General features: G+C 39.3%; 1 protein-coding gene across 1 annotated transcript; it reads left to right on the forward strand.

The window, feature by feature from the left end:
* Nucleotides 1-1,657: 1,657 nt before the first annotated feature.
* LOC124254671 lies at nucleotides 1,658-24,244 on the forward strand. The gene is given in 6 exon segments (XM_046688517.1): nucleotides 1,658-1,892; nucleotides 5,542-6,647; nucleotides 11,718-11,845; nucleotides 18,819-19,177; nucleotides 19,179-19,576; nucleotides 19,579-24,244. Coding segments are annotated over 6 exon segments (2,340 nt in total). The 5' UTR covers nucleotides 1,658-1,782; the 3' UTR covers nucleotides 19,818-24,244.
* The last annotated feature ends 1,579 nt before the right edge of the window (nucleotides 24,245-25,823 follow it).

Below are 25,823 nucleotides of genomic sequence, written 5' to 3' on the forward strand. Positions count from 1 at the left end.
AAAATAGATCTGGTTTGTTTCTGACAAAGCCGCAACTGTCATATATACATAGTTTGCTTGATGCATATTTAAACCTTTCTGGAACATTTTGGAGAACAGATTATATTTTCTTTAAGCCCCTCCCGACATCAGCTTACCTCCTACAGTTATACGGTGTATATAATAGTCGTAAGCACAATGCCTGCTTTGTTGAACGGGAGCCCTTTGTGTGAAACTCCAAGCAATCCTGTTTTCAACTTAATAAGCACTGGTAATCTTGTGACCGTCTATTAATCTACGGGGCGGTGGGGTAGTCTAGTGGTTAAAGCGTTGGCTCGTCACGCCGAAGACCCGGGTTCGAATCCCCACATGGGTACAACGTGTGAAGCCCATTTCTGGTGTCCCCCCGCCGTGATGTTGCTGGAATATTGCTAAAAGCGGCGTAAAGCCAAATTCAGTCAGTCAGTCAGTCTATTAATCTACAATAATGTTTGTAAACATGTCGAAGTGGGAACAAGTGGAGAATCGAACCGGGTCTCCGGCGTGACGAACGAACGCTTTGAATAACCACAAGGCTACCCCACCGCCCCTGGCACCCAAGAGTTCGTGCTTGTTTTTTGTCACGATAGAATAGGGATAAACACTGTATTTCCATTGCAGAGCTGGGTTACTCTTCAGATTTAACTGAATTTGGACCCAAATACCCCGCTCCATATTACAAACACAATACCTGTGTCTCACAAACATACGTCTATCATTATTTCTGAGTTTCCCATGCAGGAACCTTTTTTGTAGGAGAAAATAATGATGGTCATTTACAGTATTGTGAAACCGAAGATCCCAGACCAGTATGGGTTCGGCTTAGGATCACAGTCCCGGAGAAACTAGTATTCAAACCACCCTTCAGCGGATCCTGGTCCATACTCCATTCTCGAGGGTTTCATCAAGACAGTAAACGCCTATTGCTCGGATTGTAATGTTTGTAAATGGTGAGGTGAGGTGAAATAGGGTTTAACGTCGCACTTAAAATATTTCGTTCATATATATGACGACGTGCATAGGTGTGTATGTGTGGCTGCTTGTATTAGCCCAGACTAAACTGGTTTTATAGTGCTAGCTCACTGAGATACCATGCCTCAGTCTAGCATGAATAGCCTACTCAGACACATAAAACTGACTCTGAGCCTACCAGAACCCGCGACCCTCTCCGGGCGAACGCTCTAACCACTACACCACGGAGGCGATCACGTGTATGTGGTTGTGTGGTGCTGTCAAATCTATACTATTGATATTCCATTTATATATCTTTCGCGATGAGTTAAAATGATTATCTTAAATAAAACGAAAAGCTTATTGAAAATGAATGTCTTCTCGACAAGTACACAAGTCAGTGAGGATCCGATGTGATGAGCGTAGCCTCATGTGCCCCAAAGCAGCTTGAACATGTCGGTGTTATGATTTGTTATTTGTTACCATCAAAACTCTACCTAAGACGTGACAAAGCGCAATTAACATATTACCTCGTTTGACAAAAGTGTGTTTGTACATGTTATCATAACACGCACGAGCGGATTAATCCCTGACATTAATACGTTGTAAGGTAAATAGCATAATACTTTTCGGAATTCCCACAAAGCCCAAATAACTTCCGCTACGCATGCGTTAGAGGAAGCCGCCATTTTTGTGCCGAAATTTAAACCGTTGTGTACTCAGGCCGCAAAAAATTGTGGGATAACTGGATCCATAGCACAAATGTGATAATGACAGTTACTGACGAGTAGATCGCATCGAGATCGAATCATCATGTGGTGGATTTTATCGATGATATACTCTTTCATGTATAATTCCCTGCTGGATTTTGTGTTTTTCATTTTGGTGGATGTTGTTGCAAAGACACCTTTGCGAGAAGCTACGTGAGTGCGTTTAGTTGTTGTTACAGGTGCTTGCTAAATTACGTAACCAGTACCGCAAGCTATGTCATGCAGCACTGTTGTTATAGTCTTGACGGACATTTAAATTGTCAATTTAAAACAATGTTACATGTTGAGTCTATCAATGGACATTCCACAGCATTTAAGAACTGTTATCTGTAAATTCAGGTGTAATAATTTTAGGCTAGCAAATGAAACAGGAAGGCATTGCAATTTAACTGCTAGTGAAAGATTTTGCTTATATTGTCATAGTAAAAAATTCTTTCTTGTTGAAGATGAATTTCATGTCTTGATCTGTCAGCGTTATGAAGCCGAGAGAAGAAAATGTCTTCATAACAGCATAAGAAATAGCCCTTCTATGGACAATTTTGTTAGAATTATGTCAAGCACTGATAAGATTGTAATATTAAGTTTGGCAAGGTTTTTATATAAAGCCTTTAGGATAAGAAATACAACAAATTATAATTAGATCTTCAGTATATATGCTGAAATATTGTGTGATAGTTTAATGTAGCTTCTCTGTTGTTATTTTACGAGAGCTTCTTTTTTTTTTTTTTAAGATACCTGTATCGTGGGAGATACTGGTGGGTAGACTCCGTACCGATGTTTATGATAAAACCGTCGCATCTTAATAGATCATTTGAGTGAATGACAGAGCATAGTGAATTGTTATTTTAATAGCTTTATATTTCTATTTTTCTAACATAACATTATTATTTTTATAGTTTCCTTGACAGTGCCTCAGACACCCGAAAGTCCACACGTTACTGAGATCATTATATGATTTGACCCATATTGAATAATAACTTGTTAAGTATTCCAAGTCTTCAGCTATCAGCATCTAAAATTATATTCAGGCCTAGTTATCAGTATTTTACTTTACATCCAAACCATCCATGTCAACTGCTATTGACCTTAGTTCATATAAATAAAGTCATATTCCAACCAAGGCCTACATCAAGCACACCTTGGTATAGTTCAGAACGTCGGTGTATACCATTGTAGGAACAAGACGTTTAGCTGGCTGAACAAACCTTGGTATAGTGCTAAGTCGTCTAGTTACAGTATATGCTGGACTACTGTTGACTAATCATGTTCAAACTTTCAGCAATTTGACTTTTTTATGGATGTCTTTTACTAGCATGATCAAGTGCTTTAACATTTTACACATGATTTTTCAAAGGTAAAATCCTTATGCTTTTATATGTTTGCTGCCCGTGTTTTAATATTAAAATGAATGATTGATTGATTACTTTGGGTCAGTACAAACAGTTGGTATTTTAATGATTAATAACATTATTTTTGGGGTGGATGGCTTAATTTTAACACAATTATTTAGGCATCTTATGGTAATGTAAACATATGCTTCAGTCATTTAGTTAAAAAATTTGTAAAGATTAAGTTACTTGAGGACAACTCCTAAAATCTCAACAAACTAACATCAAGATCCCCTAAGCTTGTTTGGCAGTTTACATGTTTAAGTAATTGCTAATTAGTTCAAATCCATTGTGTTTTCTTTAAAAGAAATTAACTTTTGAAACTTTGTAGGTATGAGCACAAATGCTACTAGGTACTTGATCGTGTTCAGTTCATGGAATATGGCCATAATAGTGTAAACCCAACTCTTTTCAGAAAGTTCTTGGATGCTCTTACAGTCTTGTGGCTTGGAAGGTTGTTCTGGTTACTAAAAACTTAAAAGTTAAATGCTTCTTCTCTCATTTCAAAATTAGTGTGTGTAGTACTGGCTCACTCGTGCTCGTGGGTTAAAAACAGCTCTGCTATTAAAAAAATAGGTGTGGAGTAAGCTGAAGTATAACAGTGAGTGTGGGTGATCTATTTGTACAAAAGTAGCTGAGCAAACAAGTTCTGTACACACCCTTACACTGGCTTGAATAGGATGGCCTATTGGACTTGAACTGCATTCCTCCTGTAATGGAACAGCTGAAAATATAAGGGATTTCCCCTTCCTCATTTTAGAGGTTAATAATAATCATGATAATCAAATCAGTATGATTAATAACAGAATAATTATCTTGGAATTTATGTTTCTGCTGATGTGAAAACAGCTGAAACCTGCAGAATCTAGAGTCACTGTAACACATAAGAAACACTTTCCTGCAGTCTCTGTTCCAAACAAAATATAATATCCAATAAATTGTGTTTCTATGACAAGTAGTTATCATTATCCTCTGCACAGACTTGCACAAGTCTCTAATGTAAAACCAATAGTTTAAAAGATAATTTCAGTCCCTCCTGGATTCCACGATTCAGCGGTTGCAGAATAATTGGCAGAAATTACCTTTTGATGCAGAAAAACGTCTGGTCTGCAGTAGACACATTTTCATACAGAATACCTGCAGAATTTGCCATTTTTCTACTGCTGAATTTAACTAGTTTGAAAATTGAAGGGTGGTAAGAGGGGGGAAGTTCATTCTTGATCACACTCGTAAGAGTACTGTTTCATATCATCTAAATAAAAAAATGTCTAAAAAGACTATTAGTATTAACATGAATAACACATCTCTTCACTCAAAAACGGTACATACTTTGCAGAAAAGGAACATGTTGACTTAATGAATGTCATGAAGCTCTGAAACAGTTACAGCTTTGTGTTTAAGAATTACAGTTTGTAATTCTTTATCATTTTTTGTTGCATATTTTTCATGTTTTCAACTGCAGAATGTTTTGCAGAATTTAAAAAAAAATTGGATGCAGAATTTATTTAAATTTGCTGCGGAATTCTTAAAATTCGCTGCTGAATCCAGGAGGGACTGGACTTGTAAAACGTTATAAACAACAGACTGAGGTCCTTAGATACTGTCCGCTTATCTTGCCTTGCCTCTTCGAGGGATAGAACTACTATACATCCATGGGTTCTGCATTCAGTACAGCCTTGGAGCAAGGCTATCCTCTGCACTGTTTGGTTTGTTACTGCATATACAATCAGCATCAATGATGGTTTGATTCTGAAACTCTCTTGAATGTTTTAAGTCTTGATATGTTTATATGTTTGTATATGTGATAGTTTAGTTTTAATTTATGTCAGATTAATAAGTTTGTCCTTAATTTACTGGTTGGTATAACGTAAGTGGTCTGACATTATGAAAGATGTAAATATTCTGAATGACAACAACATTTTTCCATTGGTTGGTAAACACAGGTATAATGTATTCTAGCCTTATAAGGTTATTGTTTGAAAATATAATTTAAAGCCATTGCCACGATTTTACCTGTTTAATTCAGGGATTTACCATGAGTCCTGTATTTGAGGGTCCCTGGGACTCATGCTTATAAGCCCTGGACAACAAAATGGGGTTCCCAGACACTTAAATATTGATTTTCTCTTTGTACACTGACACTATATTATATAGTGACAGCATATATTGTTGCTCACATTAAAAATCACTGGATTGTTTGGTTGAGACATGATTATTTACCATGTTTGTTTGGATGCCATCACCTAGCTGGAATATAGCCGAGTGCAACAGTGAGAGTAACGGTGCTTTTGGTCACTACATTTTTTATCTTACAGATACCTCTTGTTTAAAGAATTCAGTTTTCTCTGGTTCTGTACAAGTACAGTTTGAAATTTTTTCAGGATGATTTTGATAATTGTTTTGTTTCTCTCCAGGAATGATGATGAGAAGAGGACAATTTGGCTGTATGAATCTCTCATCTTGACTGCAGTGTCAATTGGGATCTACCTGTTAGACCATGTGCCCTACCTCCTGCTTCTGCTAACCACCGTCACATTTATATATACTCAGCTGTATGGTCGCATAGACTTCCGATACTGGTGGAACCTCCTGAAAACACGATGGGAGGAGTACCAGCAGCACGAGGAGAGCATGGAACACATGCGCGAGCAGCTGTCTCGTCAGCGTCACCCTGTGCAGCCCAATACCACAATGCCATTCCCTCCATACTACCAGCAAGTGCCCCCGGGAGGAATGGGGGCTTACAGCGCAGCAGGGACCGACCACAGTGCCCATCTAGTAAGTCAGAAACAGGGACTTAGTCAAAAAGAACCTGATAGTTGGTTTTGGTCTAGACCCTCCAAATGGCTTAGCCTAAGACAGAGAGGCCCACAGCCTGTCCCTGACCCTGTAGTCTCTAGGGAGAGTCCAGTGACATCCAGACATGGTGTCCCTGTAGTAGGCCTCAAGCTGGATGACAATCTACCCCAGAAAGTGGCCTGGTTTGATGGGAAGGAACTGCGTCGCCGTCCACTCCGCCCAGAAGGTTCAACACATCTCCCCAAGCCTATTGCTGGGTCATCTTTAGCCTCAGGGGCATATACAGGAACTTCCACCATTAAAACTAAATTTATGTCAGCTTTTGGACTGAACAGTCAAACGCCCAAACCCCCAGGGTTGAAAAACAATGGTCAGAATCTGTGTTTCATGAACTCCATTGTGCAGTCTCTATCTCGAAGTCCTCACCTCGTCACCTACCTCTCAGTAGATGCTGCCAAGGAACTGGAGTGTGGAGTGGCCGAGTCGCTCCTGCTCACAACCTTTGTAGAACTCCTCCAACAGTGCAGTCTCCCAGTGGGAAGCAACGATGTCAGTGTTCTTGACCACACTACCTTCAGACAGTCTGTGTCAGCCCTCAACAGCAGCCTGATGGCTCCTCCAGGACAAGGACAAGTTCAGCAGGACGCAGCTGAGTTTCTCATGTGGTTGTTGGAGTCGGTGCATAACATTCTCAATAAGAACCGGAAGGCACTGCAGGCTGGTACTGATTGCTCACTCCTTGTCCACCTCATGTTATTGCTTGTGTCACATGTTCGTCATTAGTAGGACTGCATGCGGAATGTCCTCATCCCAACCCTCGTCCCTGTCCCGTCAGAACCCATTACATAATCTGCCCACCATATCTAATGGCTTGCGCTTATAATCTTGTCTATTTCATGGGTGTTGGGTTTTCTGTTTGTGATATTTTCAAGTTTTTTCATTGACAGCTTTTATGCACATTTCCATAGTTCAGTTTGAAAACTGATATTTTTTAAAAACATGTTTCTCATATTAACCATTGTGTCAACTTATCCAAATTCCCCCCTCAGCATGATTTTCAGCAAGTTATTAATATGACTTATGGGGTAAGTATGCAAGATGGAACAGACGTTTACTTGACATGGCCTCACACAAGTGGCTAGTATACTGTGTTAACATTAATTACTATTAATGATTTTCATGATAAGCCATGAAAGTATATTTGTAAAGATGCAATACCAATAAACATGGTAAGGAGAAATATACTTTAACAATAAACAAACTGGCATGTTGTCATGCTTAATTAGACTTTCTATCTCAGACCTGCTTATTTCTGGACAAATTAATCTTCCTTTAGAAAATATCGAGAACTGAATCTTCAAGTCCCACTGCAATTTGAGCTGATTTAAAATTCATTTAATTAAAATCACACTCAAAAAAATACATTCAAGATCAGTTGTTTGTTTAATTATTGAGTTGATGTAATATATTAATTTGTATTGTCCATACTTATCCAGCAGGTGTATTTCCTTTTTGAATGTTTTTTCACACTTCTTACTACTTACAATATACCTGTACACTAGGCATTTCTCACAGTACACAGTGCTTAACATGTACATGTTTTATTTCAAAGTCCAAAGCAACTTATTTGGAACAGACCATGGTTTTATGCAAATTAATGTGCAATGATATTGTATTACAAAGGACACTTTTTAAATGCCCATTTTGAAATTAGACTTTGCTTCATTATAAATGATAACTGACGTAAAAAAGAATAACTTTTATGCTGAAACTATTAAGGATGTTGCTACCATGGAGTCTCACTGTCACTATAAAAAGAAACAGATAGGAGGGGTCGTCTCAAAAGCAAAGCCAGGACGGGTGTCGCAGACGATGGTTTGGGTCGGCTAGGAGATATTTGGATAGAGATATCAGCTGAGATAAGTCCCTCCTTTAGGGGAATTATACTGGAGAACTATACGGCATGTCATAACAATTTACAAATAATATCCAGTTCTGTCGATCTTCGGGTGGTGATGCTGGCTATATATCTTGAGACATTTGATACGATGCTTTTCTATGGTTATCAGGTATCATACTCTTTTACATATCTCAACATAAAGTTTATGAAAGAAAGACATGTAAGATGTTAATCAATAGATGAGAATTCAACAGACATGAAAAAGCACAAAATATCTTTGAGATGACCCCTTGTGCCTGTAGGCAGCACATGCATTTCATGCCAGGTGAGTCGACGGTCTCCCAGCATAAGGCTGAACAAAGTTTACAATGCTGCCCTATCTATGCCTGCATGTATTGTATAACTAATTATAATTGTGATACTCAGATTCCATTATAGCTAAATTAACCTTACTATTTTGTGGCCTTGTCTGGGTTTTATTGTGCGGTGTTCAAAATTTTGGATTCATCTTGAATATGATATTCATTACCATTGGATTGAATATGGGTCATTTGACTGTAAACAGAAGGGCTTGAAACAGAAGAATGGGGCAGCCATCTTCATATTTTTGTTTCCATTGTTTGACTATCAGTTGTGTGTTTATTCTGTATGTTGGCAGTTGTTTACAAATTTTTAGGCCAAAATATTGTCAAACCTAAGTTTCTCTCATCATGATTAGTCAAAACTCCAATATAGAACAAGTGGAAGCGCAACAACATACCGGTAGTGATTTCTGTTACTCAAAGTTAAATGTTTCATTTGGATATTGTCTGTACTGAGGGCTTACGATTCACATCATCCACCCAAAGTTAAATGTTTCATTTGGATATTATCTTTATTCCTGAGAGCGTAAGATTCACATCATCCATGCATGTTTTCATAAATGAATACATAAGAAGGGTGTGTTATATGTCAGCATATGGGACTAAGAAAGGTCATCCTGGTGCATACAGTGTAATTTTATGTCTTCAGTCTGTTATAACCGCCACAATCATTCTGGATTAGAATTGTTGCTTAGCAACCTTCGGGACCAAATCTCTTATACCTAGAAGATATTTTGTACGTAGATCTTAAGTTGACCTTCATACAGCATGTGTTCATGGTGACATGTTTTCTGAAATGAAGCCATGGGCTCTATGAATTCTGTGTATTAGAATTCAAGTTTAAGATTCTGGTGGGTTTAGATGGATCATGGAGAATGATGAATGTGGAATGACACTACAGCCATTTTTAATGTGACTAATTTAGGATGGATTGTAAACAATGTTTTGTCATTCACATTGTATTATTAACTGTAGATACTGAGTGAATGAAAGTCCTGGGTCCCTACTCAAAGTGATCGTAGTGCTACGACAGTTGTAAGTCTATGTTAAAATATGGGAGTTACGATCATCTTAGCGCTACGACAGTCGTAAGTCTATGTTAAAGTATGGGAGTTATGATCACCTTAGCGCTACGATCGCTTTCAGGAATGGGGCCCAGATGGTTTTAGCTGGTTGTTGTAGTGCATCAGTTAACAGTGCAGTATGGGCCTTTCACCTGAAAAGTGTCACATTTACAGTTATTGTAACTGATGGTATCACATACATAATGATCGGGACGGTGGGGTAGCCTAGTGGTTAAAGCGTTGGCTCGTCACGCTGAAGACCCGGGTTCGAATCCCCACATGGGTACAATGTGTGAAGCCCATTTCTGGTGTCCCCTGCCGTGATGTTGCTGGAATATTGCTAAAAGCGGCGTAAAACTAAACTCAGTCAGTCAGACATACATAATGATCACATTTCAATCAAAATGTAGTTCAACCAAGTGACATTTCTCAGGTTAGATTGTTTGAAAGAAAGTATTCTCGTATTTATGCTCCAGTGACCATGTATTTTCTGTATTTAGTAAACAAACTCCCTTTTTCTGAAATCAGAACCAATGGTTTGATGCAAGCCTTTTGGAGTGCTTCACATTCTGTTTTGCATAATTATACAAATATGCTGTGACAATAGATGCATGACAGTACAGATTTAAACGTCAAGGCGACCCCATTGCAAGTTTCTCTGTTAGATGACAGACAGTCTTTCTTCGTTTTAAGAAGTTTTCCTTGATGCATGTTAACTTTTCATGACATGTTTATATAAATGTGCAAACTCATCAAAAAACAGTTGATAGACAGGCAGTATTGTAAATGATGTGTAAGATGTGTTGATGTGGCATAGGTACTAGGTGTGGGAGAGATTTCTGGTTTGTGATTGGCTTTGTAAAACCAAGGCATCCTTCACTTCGAAAATCACCGACTTCTTGTCCAGTCAGGCCGATGGGGCTGCCTAGTGGTTAAGGCGTTAGCTTGTCACCCCTAAGACCCAGTTTCGTTTCCACACATGGGTACAATGGCATGGGTACAATGGGTGAAGCCCATTTTTTGGTGTCCCCGTTATGATATTGCTGGAATATTGCTAAGAGCAGCATACAATTTAACTTGCTCACTCTAGTCCAGTCATGCGGGCAATTTGTGTTTTGTTAGTCATCTTTCTCTTCAATTTGCCTTTTAATAAAAAAAAATATGACCGATGCCGGTTATTCTGTATAGTACTCGGGGTTTTGCCATTGCTATTGCTTTTTGCAGAGTTCTTTTGCATGATTAAAAATAGCCAGAACTGTGAACATCTATCTTATTTCAAATTGAAAAAATACTTTTAATGACTAATATGTCAGACATGTCAAGCATGAACAGAATCCTGCAGCATAGCCTGTTGTCAGCTTCCACACTTATGTTCAGTAAATAAATGCCTCTTAGGTTTGTCTTCAGCTTGTAAAAGTAGCTGTCAGTATTAGGTTGTAATATTGCTTGGGCTGCAACGAAAAAAACCCCCATTGTTTACATGGGACAGAAGGTAATGTTAACTTGCTAGCTAGTGGCTACAAACAGTTAGTGTATCCTCAGTAAACTACATCTATACTTCCTCCGAAACATCAGTGCATTTCAAAGTTGATTTCGATGGCATGAAGTTGTTTAACACTGTTTTGTACAAACATTATTGAAAATTGATGACATAACCCATTTATAGCCCCAATATTAACTTAAACTCCTCCTGACTGACTCGCCCGATCAATACTGATCAAACAGTGATTGTTTCAGAATGCACTGTTTTGCCCTGATCAAGTATTGATTGTCAGTTGTTGCATGTCAAGTACACTGTAGTCAGCACGCCTGCCAATGTTACTGGTAGATTTCAGCTTATGTTAGTTCTTATACATGTTGGTAAATTTCAATGATGGTGGTCATGTTTCTGAAAAACTGTTGTAAACATGAACTGTATAATAGTTTGTGCACATATAGAATGACCATTATGATTTAAATATACTTTTTTTCAGTTGGCCAAAAATTAAACATTCAAATGGCGGATGGAAGGATGTGTCTTTCATCAGTTGGTGTAACATGTCCTTCAAATCGCAATGCAATTGTTGATATAAATTTGCCGAACGGACACAAGTCATACAGCTGCCATTTTCACAATGTAATTTTGGACCATTTACTGTTATTTGGCAATTTAATGTAATATATTAAACATTGAGTGTAAATAGTTTTAAAAGTTTTATGACTCACATGATTTTGCCATAGATAATTGACAATTTTGTCCATGATGTTATTTGTAAAGTCACCAGTGAGCTTGTAAAACGTCTTCAGGAGTTTAAATCTTCAGTTGAGTTATTTCCATACATAGTGGATGAACACAAATGACCAAATGAAAGAATGACCAAATATGCTTCATGTTAGAAGATTCTATTTTGTGTGTAGCTTCAGCTTGAGGCTGAATGTTGGTGGTTTGTATGTTTTGGCTGGCAGTTTGTGCTCCATTGTTTCAGACAAGACCAATGGTTCCCGGAGGGGCGAGGAGCGGTTTTCAAGCCCAACATTGGCAGTACTAAAGTTCATCTACGGTGACCTCAACTCTCGAACAATTATTGACCTTAAAGATGCATGTAGACGAGAGGTAATTGTCTGGTGTTTGTCATTAGGGGTTAGACTGGTTAGCTTGGAGGCAATATACTGCATCACAGTGGGATGGTCATGTTCAGACACACTTGCACACATACAGAAGTCACCTGTGAAGGTCCGGGTTAGAACTGATCTTCAGTAACCCATGCTTGTCGTAAGAGGCGACTAACGGGATCTGTTGGTCAGGCTTGCTGACATTGGTTCTAATTTGCGCAGATCGATGCTCATGCCGTTGATCACTGGATTGTCTGGTCCAGGCTCGATTATTTACAGACCGCCGCCATATAGCTAGAATATTGCTGAGTGCAGCGTAAAACAAAACTCACTTATTCACATACAGAAGTCAGTCATGTTGGTATACAAGCACCGTTATGACCTATTTTTCCTCATGTGAGATTTGGTTGACATACTCTCACGTAAGAAAGAGGTAGGGACAACTTCATACTGTATCAGTTCTTAAATAATCAGTTGTATTTGTCTTTTCCATTTCCAGTGACCATTTGTTATTACATTTATTCCTGTATAAGGTCAAAGAGAATGTTCCAGAGAGACTTCAGTTTCCTTCACTTCCATTTGACCTTAAAGCATTTCTAGATTTATGCTTGTAAATATACCTTTTGTATCCATATATCTATCAATTTCTATAAATACATATTTTTCCTTATCCTGACTCATGCTCTTTTGCTTGTCTTCTTCTTCTTGCGAACATAGTGGAACACTTGTATCTCCTTATTTGAAGCTCCCTTCAAAATAAAATCACTAATTGGTACTCACCACGAGTTGCTCCCCTTTGCTTCCCCTGGCGGGAAAGGTGTCGCCACCCTCTGGCCATGTGCTTCACTCTCTCCTTCTTCGCCCAGTGAGCAGGATGTGAGAGCGCCTTGTGTCTCCTTACACACCATATCCTTTGATAATCTCTTAGTTTTTACCTCTCATAGGTTACTATAGAGGTATAGCTAGTATCCTTTACTATTTGTATTGATTAATTATCGTATTTCTACTGTTTATTCACGCGGTATTCGCGATTGTTCAGTTAGCTTTACGCTGATGAAAATCTGTACGATTTGTAGATTACGCTTTTCTGCCTCCCATCCACATGTAATATGCCCTAGTTGTTCTACCGTGTATGCTTAATTCACGCTTGCAGTTACTGCATTAATTTATCTCATTCTGCATTTAATAAATATCACCTTTAAGCGTCTTAAGACGCTGCAGATAGATCACGCAAAACAAGGGCAAAACATGGCAGAGAGTCCAGATATTCCATCCAGTCAGCTGCTAGCGATCGACCCTCTCCAGTCTGGTGTTCTGCTAGAGACCCCTGCGGCAGAGGAACGTGGGACGCAGTCCGTTACTCAAGAAACGACCGCCTCCCCAGACATCTCGCCATTGCAGACCAAGTCTAAGAGGGCCTCATCGCCGCCTCAACGCAGATTGAGGACACTCCAGGGCAGCGCAGACTTCCAAAGGGAAATCTATTTAAGAAGACAGCAAGAACTTTCAGCCGAGATCGCTCCAGCAGCAGAATTGGGCCTCTACGATGATCAGCCGATAATCATCCCCGACTTTACGCAGAAGAAGCGACCGGGTGTCAGCAACTGTGACTTCTGCAGAGATCACCATGCAGCCTGAGGCCTTCTACACCGACGCCAGACGCCATTGATGTGAACCCCATCGCAGAAAAGACGCCGACGACTTCGCCACAGATCATCCCAGAAGACATGATGCGGCAGATTATGAACATCATGGAGGACCACTACAAACTGCGCTAGCAGGGTCCGAAAGCTTTCGCTGAAGGCTCCAACGTGACAGCACCCCAGAGGCACCCCCGGCCAACGTAGCAGCCAAGACGATGTCACCTTCGCTAAGGAAGTCCCGCACCACCTTGACGGCGACCTAGATGTACAGCCTTCGCGAAGGCCTTCGCTAAGGCGGAGAGATCATCACCATCTTCGATTTCATCTCTAGATATGGACTCAGACCATCAGACATCACGGAAGCCTTCGCTAAGGTCATATCATCGATCCTCGACCGACGCAATGAAGCTTCGCTAAGGCATTCGCTGGCGAAGGACATATGATTCCAGATCTTCATCATCTAGAAGAACATCGAGGGACTGCCGGAAGAGCTTCGCTAAGCTATCAACATTCACCTCACAAGTCTCCTCGGAAGATCATCCCATAGACGCATCTCCACTTCGCTTCATCACCAGGTCGACACCGGCCAGATCTCCACATAGAGCCGCGACAAGTCAACTAGATCGCCACAAACCTCATCAGATATACAGACAGCTACACGCAGTCCCAAGAGCATCTACAATTTGTTAATGATGATGGTTTTGAGGATGGTGGAGGAATCATATTTTCTGATGCAGAGATACGGGTATTGGATGGTCAATAACCTAGATCTCACATCACCATCTAAAAGTGGCAATACAGCTTAGACGATTTGATGAAGGAAGATGATCCAGATGCAATCACTTCTACCCCGATCGACCATTATGCAGTGCCACAGAATCTAGATGCAGCTTTCCAGAAAGCTACGAAAGTTCAGATACCACATCTGCCCAACTTTCAAGCCAAGAAGTTCTCCACGATAACATGGACTCCTTCTACAAGGCCCAGGACATCGATGAGAACTATAAGATCATCAGCGATGTAAAGAACAAGATTTACAAGATGGATGATCGCAGTTGGCTCATATAGAAACCATGACGAGACGTATGTTCTTTGGGTTAAATAGATCTAGGACGATCAATGAGACTCTTATTACTAGATTCCGGGATTCCACGACGGAAGATGATAGAATGATTTATTCTGCCTTACTTATGCAAAAGAAAGATCAGCAGTTTTTAACGGATCATCTTACATCTGTTTCAGCAGCACTGACCTTAGCTCGTCAGCCAAGGCCTCCTCGCCTCCTGTAATTGGGGGGAGAACTTTACAGCCCCACTTTATACAGCCCCGTGGTCGACAACATCCATCTTTGACGGAGAAATCGACAAAGTCGCCAAGGAAGTCTCTAAGGATTCCAGGGAAGTCCTTATGATTAGATCGATGGACACACTAGCCAGCGCCATTCGGCCAGACTTCACAAAGATACTCAGGCAGATCTAAGTTCACGGGCCTACAAAGAGCAAGAGACAGGAAGATAGCCAGCTCTAGAGGTAAGATTCTTTTCGTCGCCATACGGCAACTATAGAGGAGGATCAGGAAGAGGCAGGACACCCAGAGATTCCCGCAATTATAGACGCTGAAACACAGGTTCGAACGACTGGAGTCTTCCACCCCAGCCGCTCCAGTACAGCCAGCTCAAGTGGGTGGACGCCTCCAACTACACTGGGAAAACTGGGGAATATTGCAAGACCTTTACGCCTCCAACATTCTTCAACACGGATTTCAGATCCCTCTACAGGCTGCTCTCCGCTGACAATCAAACCCCCCAAGTTCGATTTACAAGCCGCAACAACTACCAAAGATAAGAGAGGCTGTTTCATCACTCCTATCCAAACAGGCCATAGAAGTAATAGATCAAGCAAACGCCGAACCAGGTTTCTACTCCCCAGTTTTCCTAGTTCCCAAGAAAACTCCACGGAGAAATACAGACTCATCTACAACATGAGCTTTTTCAACAAGAACTATCTACGCGAAAACCAATCGGGGTTTCGCGATGATACATTTACCTCAGTTACGCCAGATGATTCGGCCCTATGGACTACATGGGCAGCATAGATCTACAGGATGCCTACCTGCACATCCCCATTCATCCCGATTCCAGGAAATACCTACGATTTACTCTAGAAGGGCTACATTACCAGTGGAAAGTACTCCCATTCGAATATCATCAGCCCCTGGCTATTCACGAGGATAACGAAACCGATTATCAAATTTCTACATCGCAAGGGCTAATGCGCGCTTTTACCGACGACGACGGGATACAAGTAGATCAAGATCCACTGCGCCTCAAACTACAGTTAAATTATTATCATAAAGCTACTAACACAACTAGGTTGGTTAGTAAACTTACGCAAGTCGGACCTAGTACCATCGCAAGAAGACCTGCAGTTCCTAGGTATTCGATTCATCACAAATCGCGAACCGTATTTTGGTACCAGAAGACCGCTGGCTCAAGATACAGCAGACCATTCCACCAGCTCTACTCTCTCCGCTACCACTGCGACAATGGCAGAGCCTACTAGGTCTTCTCACATCAGCCCAAGACATGACTGTCACAGGCAGATTACAGTTACGCCCCCTACAGGTCTCATCAACGACATCTCAACGATGTACAACCATTCAGTCTACCAAACATCTCAGACCGCATCTACTATGGTGGACCAAGAAATCGAATGTCTGCGAAGGGATTTGTTTAGCAGAGCAGGAATACAAAACCCATCTGTATGTAGACGCTGTTACTCCAAGGTTGGGGAGCTCATCTCACCAACCACACGATATCAGGGTTATGGAATCAGCAAGAATGCAAACTCCATATAAACAGTCTAGAAATGAAAGCTGTAATCAATGCCATTCTACATTGGAGCACATTTCTACAAAATGCCTACTTAATGATCCATACAGACAATTCGACAGTGGCGTTTCTACATAAACAAGCAAGGCTCAACGAGATCGATGAACCTTTGAACCTAAGCTTTCAACTGTTCGATTTTATACAAGATCTAAATCTACATGTCAGAGCAGTGCACATTCCCCGAGCCAGAAATATACTAGCAGACGCTCTCTCGCCTCATCTACCATCACCGACAGAGTGGATGATCAACAGGAAATTTTTGCACAGATAATCAAGCAATTAGGAGCCGCTAATAGACCTATTCGCCACGCGATTCAACAATCAGCTACCGACATTCGTGTCACCAGTCCCAGACCCCCAAGCTTGGGCAACGGACGCTCTAAGTCTATCATGGGAAGGCCTCAATGCGTACGCGTTTCAGCCGCCAGCAATAATACCTCAAGTATTACAGAAAATCAGACAAACACAGAGCCTACAACTCACTTTGGTCGCGCCCTACTGGCCGGCCAGAACGTGGTTTCCCATACTAATTCAAGAAATCGGTCAACCAACACTGGAGCTACCTAAGCGCGCCACAAACCTGTTAATTCATCCTCACACCAAACAAGTGCACGGAAAGTGTGTTTAAACAAGAGAGGATATTCTGCCAGGGCGGCAAAAGCAGTCACGCTTGCCTTACGTTACTCAACTCGTAACTTGTACGACGACAAGTGGCACAGTTTCGAAAATTATGCAACAAAGAAAGGGTTTACAGCAAGAGAGGCTTCACAACCTCAAGTGGCAGACTATTTGTGTTACCTACGCCAAAACAAACATTTAAAAGGTTCAACGATATCAACATATCTTGCCGCGCTTAGTTCTGTAATCACCATGAGAACGGGTGTCAAATTGACAAGATCTCCAGAGTTACTGGCCTTACTACGAAGCCCGATTGAGGACCAAAAGCGGAAGTTCCACGCTTCCAGCTTGGGATCTGAATGTAGTGTTACAACACCTCACGAGTGAGGTCTATGAACCTTTGGAATCGACAAACTTTGAATTTCTCTCACAGAAAACACTGTTTCTGCTATCGCTAGCCACAGCAGCAAGAATGTCTGAAATTCACGCTTCTGGATTACGAGAGGATACAGTTTGATGACAATCATAACACAGCACCTCGGATTAAGATGGGATTTCATCGCGAAAAATCAACTGCCAGGTCAACCAGACAGATTATTCCACATCCCGGCGCTATCCTCTATTCTCGGATCAGAAGATACACAAGACCTATCACTGTGTCCGTAAGAGCCAAAGTTTATTTAACTGACGATCCAAAACAAGGAGAAGATTTCTCAAACGCTTATTCATCCCCTTATCGCCTACTTAATCAAACAGAAGTGTCACGGACCACAATATCTATTTGGATAAGGACTGTCATTCTCCGTGCCTACAAGGCAGCAGGCTTGGACCCACCAACAGCATCAAATCCACATGAGATCAGGGCACTGGCCTCTACCCTCACTCTACACGGTAACTGTTCCTTGAACACGCATTATGGAAGGATGCTATTGGAAATCTAACATGGTATTTGCTAATCACTACCTGAGAGACATCACTACAGAAGATGTCTCTGGCATTCACCATTTCGACCACTGGTCCTCGCCAGCAACTGACAGTCCCTCAGAGGCTAAAATATTATCCTCACAAGATTAATATGTATTTTATACATACTCATCTAGCTTATAACTCTACGGAGTTTTAGGGCTATGTATATATGTTCAGCTTAAGTATTCAACCTTAAGCATATACTTTGGTATAGTCAATTTCAGTGCCTCTATCAGAGTCACCTATATATATATATATAATTTATATGTATTGTTCAATATATTCATAATGTAATTCCCCTTTAATGGCTTTATATAACCTATGGTTTCTTTATACAGGAAACATCCTAAATCTAAGCCTTCATGAAGTTCCCGTAGGGGATATTACAGTATATCTATACAAAATCACTAATTATAAATCCAAAGTATTATGTTACCCACCTCCGCTCCAGAGGATGCTACAAGCAAAGAGCATGAGTCAGGATAAGGAAAAATATGTAATTTTTAGAGTAAAATTGATATTTTATACTTATCCTGACTCATGAGGTTAGCCCTCCCATCCTCCCCACATAACACTTTGGATTTCCCTGTAAATTCAAGTGTTGGGCTCGCTAAATCAGGAGAGAGTGGAGCACATGGCCAGAGGGTGGCGACACCTTTCCCGCCAGGGGAAGCAAAGGGGAGCAACTCGTGGTGAGTACCAATTAGTGATTTTATTTTGAAGGGAGCTTCAAATAAGGAGATACAAGTGTTCCACTATGTTCGCAAGAAGAAGAAGACAAGCAAAAGAGCATGAGTCAGGATAAGTATAAAATATCAATTTTACTCTAAAAATTACATATTTGAATTAATTTCTAGATTGAGCTTGCCAATGGACTTGAGAATGACTCTTATGCTGAGCCGATACAACGTCTCTCTGACTTGGAGTGGCTTCAGCACAAGCAGGAAAATGAATCTATCATAGACGATCTCTTCACTGGGCAGCTAGTCGAGGCCTATCACTGTCTAACAGACAACCACATATCTGTAAACCTTCAAGCTTTCAACATCCTCCCAGTTCCCATCGCAGCACCACGGGAAGTGTCGGGGGTGGTGTTTCTCGAAGACTGTTTCACTAGTTTCTGCCATATAGAGCATCTGATGGGGCCAGATGAAATGGACTGCACGTACTGTAGAGCAGACACCAACAAGAGCAAGAAAAAAGGGGAAGAAGAACTCAGTGAATGATGTGTATATGTCCAGCACGCCACGGACTAGAAGTGTAACAAGAAACATGAGCGTTGACTCGGCAGTTCAAAGTCCAGCTCCTCCACCAGCCTTCATGTCCCCAATCGTCGGGCAGAGGGACATTATCAATGATAGTGGTTTCCATGACAATATCTTCAAAACCTCCACTCCAATCATTGAGGCTTGTCAGGGGGTTGGGAATCAAACTCGGCAGCATATTCGAGACGTGCAACGACGGTGCCTTTTAAGACAGTTACCTGAGTGCCTGGCTATTCAGCTTATGAGATTTACGTACAACCAGCGCACTGGAAGGTCCAAGAAGATTAAAGCTCCTGTTAGCATTCGAATCAAAGATCTCAACCTGACCAACATCATCTATGACACAGTGACGGAAGAGAAGATCTCACAGCCATCGACCTCAACCACACGTACAACCTCTTCAGTGTCTGTGTCCATCTCGGTGCTGAAAGCACCAACCATGGACACTACATCAGTTACTGTTTGGTAGATGATAAATGGTATCGGTTTGATGACGAGAATGTCGCGGAAGTCAATATGGAGTATGAGCTGACAACGAGAGAACTACGCGAGAATGCTTATATTCTTTTCTACAAGCGAGTTCACAACTAGGCTTTGTTATTCCTAGTCTATCTAATCTCATAGCGGTATTGTTGAAGTACCAAACTATCTAGGGCAGTTTTGGTTACTTGTATGGGAACCCTTGTGAGGTTGTCCTTAAAACTCTTTCAGATAACACTCAGATATTAGTGGGATAATCATACTGTCAGATTGTTAGATTCGGGTTAGACTAAATAATTAAACAGGGAATTTTTTCATTTCTACTTTCAGTCAAAAAGCTTAATAAATCTTGTTAGTTTTCTTCATATTGCAATATTCATAATTGATTCTTTGTTTTTAACCATTATCCGCTAAGCAAATTGTCTCTAATATGTAAAGAATGTTAATAAGTAAATGCTAATGGAGCTTTTCACAAAAGTCAAATTTTCTTTTAATGTTGTAGTAGTGACAAGACACTAGAAGAACAGCTGCATTGTGAGGAACACTTGGACCAAAAACACCTTGGTAGTCATTTGTTTTGTTAATTTATGGAAAAACTAGTACTGATAAGTAAAAAATGGCAAGCCATTAGTATTTCCTTGCTGGTATACACCAAGGCATAAGTTATAAGTATGTAAGTTTGTAAGGCATCAGATGCCAGTTTTACAAGGGCAATCTACATTGGGGTTGTCTAAGACATTGTTCCCATACAAGTAACTTGAGAATATGGGCACAGTGAGTGTGCTATACCTAACATTGTAACACTGATATTGTGAGTGGTCCATAAAGAGAATGAATTCACCAGAACAGCTTTAAGGATAAAAAACTTTGTTCTCAGTTTAGTGATTATGAAATCCAGTATTGATTTTGATGCATAATTTCTTAAAACTGAAGTAAGGCTTCATGACTAGTCAGGCTGAATCCAGTGGAATATTGCAGGTCGGAGTACGATTAGAAAAAAGGAGTTATAACAGTTAATTATTTTTGTCTGTCTTGAAGAAAGTTTAATCTAATTTTATACGTATGAGAGTAAAGATAACATATTTGCTACATAAGCATTTAGAGAGAGTGAAAACTGATTATTTCTACAACCCAATCAGATTTTGTTGAGAAAGTCCAAACTGACGTAGGATGTTACTGGTAGGGAGTTATTATCTCCTTGGATGGTCAACCTTGGATAGGTAAAAATTTCACTCAAATTCAGCTTGTTAGCAAATATAAAAAGATCAATGAAAATATCATGAACTTGATCACTTTTCGTCAAACTTTCAAAGGGTTAACAAATGCATACTGATAGTCAGACACAGGAAATCAAGTCGGTCTAATTCTCTTTTAATACAAAGATTAATGATTTTATGTACACTTGTACATTATCAGTGACAAAATGATAGTTAAAAAAAGGAATTTTCTGCAGTTAGATAAAAACACCTAAATTATTTGAAATATATAGAGTTTGAAATATTTGTCTCAGTAATGAGAGAAAACTTCAACTGGAAATATCCAGGTAATACATTGTTATTCAAATTTAGATGCTAACTCTTCCTATGAGTTAGTTATTTTGCTTAATATGGCAGTCAAAAATTGCATAGAATTCAAACTTGATCACTGACAGAAATATTTATGTCATTTAAAAGTAAGATAGAAATCGTGAGCTGATTTGACAATGGCAAATAATAGGATTGATATGGAACCATGATTGCTTTGACATGTGTAGTTAAAATGAAATATACATACCATCATAATTTTAATTGAGTTTGTCTTGAATAAATTAGACTCTTAAAATGAATTAACTTGACCTGTCATTCGATAATCTTGGTGTAGTGATGACAGATCTAGAAGTGTAAGAAATGAAAAAAGAACTGTTGTAAATGAGGCAAGGACAGTTTAAATAGTTTTAATTGAATATATTTATATTTTAACCCGGTTTGTTTAACAAAAACTTGGCAATTTTTAACTGTTACGTTGATGTGTTTTATGGGTGTACAGCGCCGTTACTGGGAGTCAGTCACTGAAGAGTTAAATCTTTCAGCTGAGGCTCTCTGTTGGGTCAGCTTCATGTCTTGTTATCCATCGATTGTGTTACTTTGTGAGACTACGCATAAAACTGTTTTACATGGTTTTTATATGGTGCTCTGAATCGTCAAGCAGGCCACTGTACATTGTTGTAGAAACTATTTTTGTAAACTTATTTAAACTTCACTAGCACATCTGTGAATAGGCGTGAGAATAGAATGTGAATAGCAATTGCTTCTGTTGCATAATGTTGTGAATCTGGCTGATATTCAATGAAAAAAGTTGTATGCAAATCAAACTGTGCATTTATATATTTCATTATGTCTGGTGCTTATGACATGTCTTCTAACAGCCATGACGATACCAACTTATTTAAGTGATATTTTATTATTTCATGTCATATCATTCATCATGCTCATCATCTTGATCATTTCTGTGTGTATTTTCTTTTACTACATAAAAGATACAGAAAAGTTGCTATTTAAAGAACCAATACTATATTCAGCTATCTATCAGTTAACTGGGCTATTCTATGAACATCTCCAAGCAAGTATCACTTAAATTGTTTTGAGCATATTGCAATGAGAAAGGTGAATATTGAAGTATATCAGCCACATGCTTGTTCTTTGTTATTGTGTAGAAATAAGGGGTTGAGAGTCACTAAAAACGAAAACAGTGTTTCTCTTCAAAGGTCCGAGAGCACCTGGCTTTGAAGCTGGTGGCATGATTTGAGCAAGGAAAGATAACTCTTCTGCAAAAGACCCTGTTCATGTCACATTTATAAAACTAATATAGGAACAAATTGTTCACATTGCATGTAGGTAGGTGCAGGCTACCTTAGTTTCTGGATCGGGTAAATATGTTTTACTCCTGAATATACTACCCAGATCCTTTCCTCCACATGTAAACTGATTGTCTGATACATTACGTAAATTCATAGAACTGAAATAATACACAAGACTTATAGTTTCACTAACGATGCTGACAATGACAAGGCAAAACATTGGACTTGAATCTAACATTTGAACAATTTTGATTCGTCCACAAATGAACACCACAATATCCAGTTTAGTCAATATTCATTTGTTCCATGTTATAAGAGTAACATTAATCCTTCACATTTCCAATGTATAAGGAATCAAATGTTTGGCCACATTGATAAAGTAAAGTTATAATATGCTCACAGACAAATTTGTGTGCGATTCGTGTTGACTTAAGCACGGTATTGGATATGAATTGGCTTGTTATACCTTCAAGTATGTTTTGTTTTAAGATTTCTTTAATCTCGTCAGCAGATGCAACGGCTTCCATTGCCGTTCCATTGTACATTGGATGTTTGGAGCCAGATGTTTCCAGATAGTAGATGTACCTCCATTGTTAAAGCTCATTTATGCATTGCACATTGGTTTTGAGTTGTGGAGTTTAGATCAAAATATGACCAGATGTCTTTTTTTTAAAGTTTCAATCACTATGACGGTCACGTAGGTAAGGGAATTAACTCTGTAAAACATGTCTTGTAATAATACTGTGACTCCTAAATTTCTACCCGCCATAGACCTAACTGCATATTTTAAATAACCTACACAATGGTGAAAAACAATTTGTGGCTATATTCTATAGCAACATGTATTTCAAAACTGTTAGAAGGGATCTAGCATTTGGACTTTGGAAAATTGCTTACTTTGGTCATGGAAATGTTAACAGAATATTAATACTTAAATAAGAGTCTTGTAACTGGTATCATGTAAGCTAGGGGTGGAATGTTTTCTGTAATTTTGTTCCATCAAGTTACTGAGTGGTAACAGCAGTAAAAGAATCTGTTCATCATGTCTAGACTGTGCCTTGAACCCCCACCATTGTTAATATTTCTCTTGACCCTCATTGTAATATTCCTGGAATTGTACCAAGTGACATAGCTGTACTCATATTTGGCTTATGTACAGGTACAGATAAAGCTATTCTTGTTTCCTGTGGTAATTTGTTGAGAAGCTGTAGAAGCTAGTTAGTCAGTAGCAGGGATGACAATTTTCCGCAGATCCGTGGAATTCCATAAGGCCATGGGTCATTTTTGTGAATCGTCTAAATTCGTTGACAATTGTATGAATGTGCGTCAGCAGATTTAAAGTTTTTTAATGGTTGCTGTGTTCATGATATTGTCATTTCTGAGCCAGTTTTAAAGGTCTAAAATGCCTAAATATCAGGGGTTTCGGCTAGTTTTCAGAGTTTTTCTCAAAACTTCATTCTCATCCCTGCAGTAGAATTCATAATACAAACTAAAGCATAAGTGGAAATGGGTATGAGCATTAAAACATCCCAGTATTTGTGTGTATGCACTGTCCCAAGTTAACAGACATTAAAGGTCCAGTTTCACTTGCCCAACTAGTCTGGAATTTGTTCGTGTTTTGACATTGGTCTGTGCATAGTCCAATGAAGAGAGTGTAATGAAACTGCTCTTCGGTTCGTAGACTGCCTTGCAGATTTTGATAGTTTGCAAAGTTATTTACTGAATCTGTCATGTTTTAAATCAAGCTACCAATGGAATTAAATGGAATTAAACCTAATTTATTACCTAATAGATGTTGATCTTGTTTGAAGCAAATGCAAGTACTGTGACAGGTGCAATGTGGTAGGTCAACAACAGGGACATAGAAAACAAAACTTGTAGAAGCTACATGTGGTGCAACAAGTGAGAAACAATGTATGAAATAAAGCCTGTCCTACAGCCTGAGACGGTCTAGATTTCTGACGGATGGTCTAAATTTATAGTTAACCAGCCTGATTTTTTAGATGTTTTTATACATCCGAGGTATAAATTCACCATATTTGGTATGGTTAAATCCATTTCGGGCTGGAAACATTTTTAATTTACCAGCCCTGATATCGGGCTGGATTTTTGGCTTATTTCATACACTGTTACATTTGGTAAATGAGCAGGTGCCATTGTTCCTATATGGCTGTTTTCCTACTTGTTTCTGACATATTTGTCAGGAGAAGATCTGAAGCGGTTTGTTCATTTCTTTAGGTCCATATAAGAATATAGTTCTGTGTTATGTAGTCTTGTGGGTTTGAATCAGTGCAATGGGGATACGCATTATTACGGTTTTGTTTATCCCGGTTTTGTTCTCCACATTAATACATTGGGTATACTTTCCCAGAGTTTTCTTCTAATGGCTGGAGACCTGTGAAGATCCGGGTTAGAATTGGTCTTCAGCAACCCATGCCTGTCTTGGAGGCAACTAAAAGGAATGGGTGGTCATTCTTGCTGACTTGACATGGTTGACACATGTCATAGTCATGACAGTATCCCAATTCTCTAGATCAATTCTCATGCTAGGATTGTATGGTTCAGACTTGATTATTTACAGACTGTCGATATATAGCTGGAATATAAACAACAAATAAACATTCAATGGCTGGAATATTGAACAAAGTGTACTGAAACCATACCAAGATGCGTATCTGTTATATTTAGTTGCAGCTAATTTATTTATCTCTTTACATTCTGTGTTGTTTTATTTCATCATTTTTTTTATAGTAGAACCTGTTTACATATTTTTTTGAAGCTCTGCCTCTTTGGCAAATGAAACTATAAAGTTCTATGATTTACATTGCCTGATGATATGTTTGAATGTTATCCAGAAGTTTGATTACTATGTCACAAACGCATTAACAACATGCATATCATGTCATTTCTCTGTGCATCATCAACTATCTTCTTGCCATTCAGTACTTAACAGTACTTTCTTCAAAGCAGTAGTACTAATTAATATGAAAAAAAAACTTATCAGTTTCACTGTCTCATTATTGTTTTGATAAAAATATTCCAAAATATTGTAACTGTTCCACAAGTTCTTGTATGTAGCCCAACACCCTTGTCATTAATGATTTGATTCATATGGACAGTGAAGTATGTTGAAAATGAATGTTGATAAACTAGTTTTGCAGTATTGATTGTGTAAACTACAAGTTTGAAGGAAAATGTAACATCGTCATTGATTAATCAAGTGTACAACATTGGCTGACAAAAAATAAATTGGCAAAATTGTAAATGTAAAGTCGTTTAAT

This window comes from Haliotis rubra, unplaced genomic scaffold, assembly GCF_003918875.1.
Source record: "Haliotis rubra isolate DU_JTF1 unplaced genomic scaffold, ASM391887v1 Scf58, whole genome shotgun sequence".
NCBI classification, from domain to species: Eukaryota; Metazoa; Mollusca; class Gastropoda; order Lepetellida; family Haliotidae; genus Haliotis; species Haliotis rubra.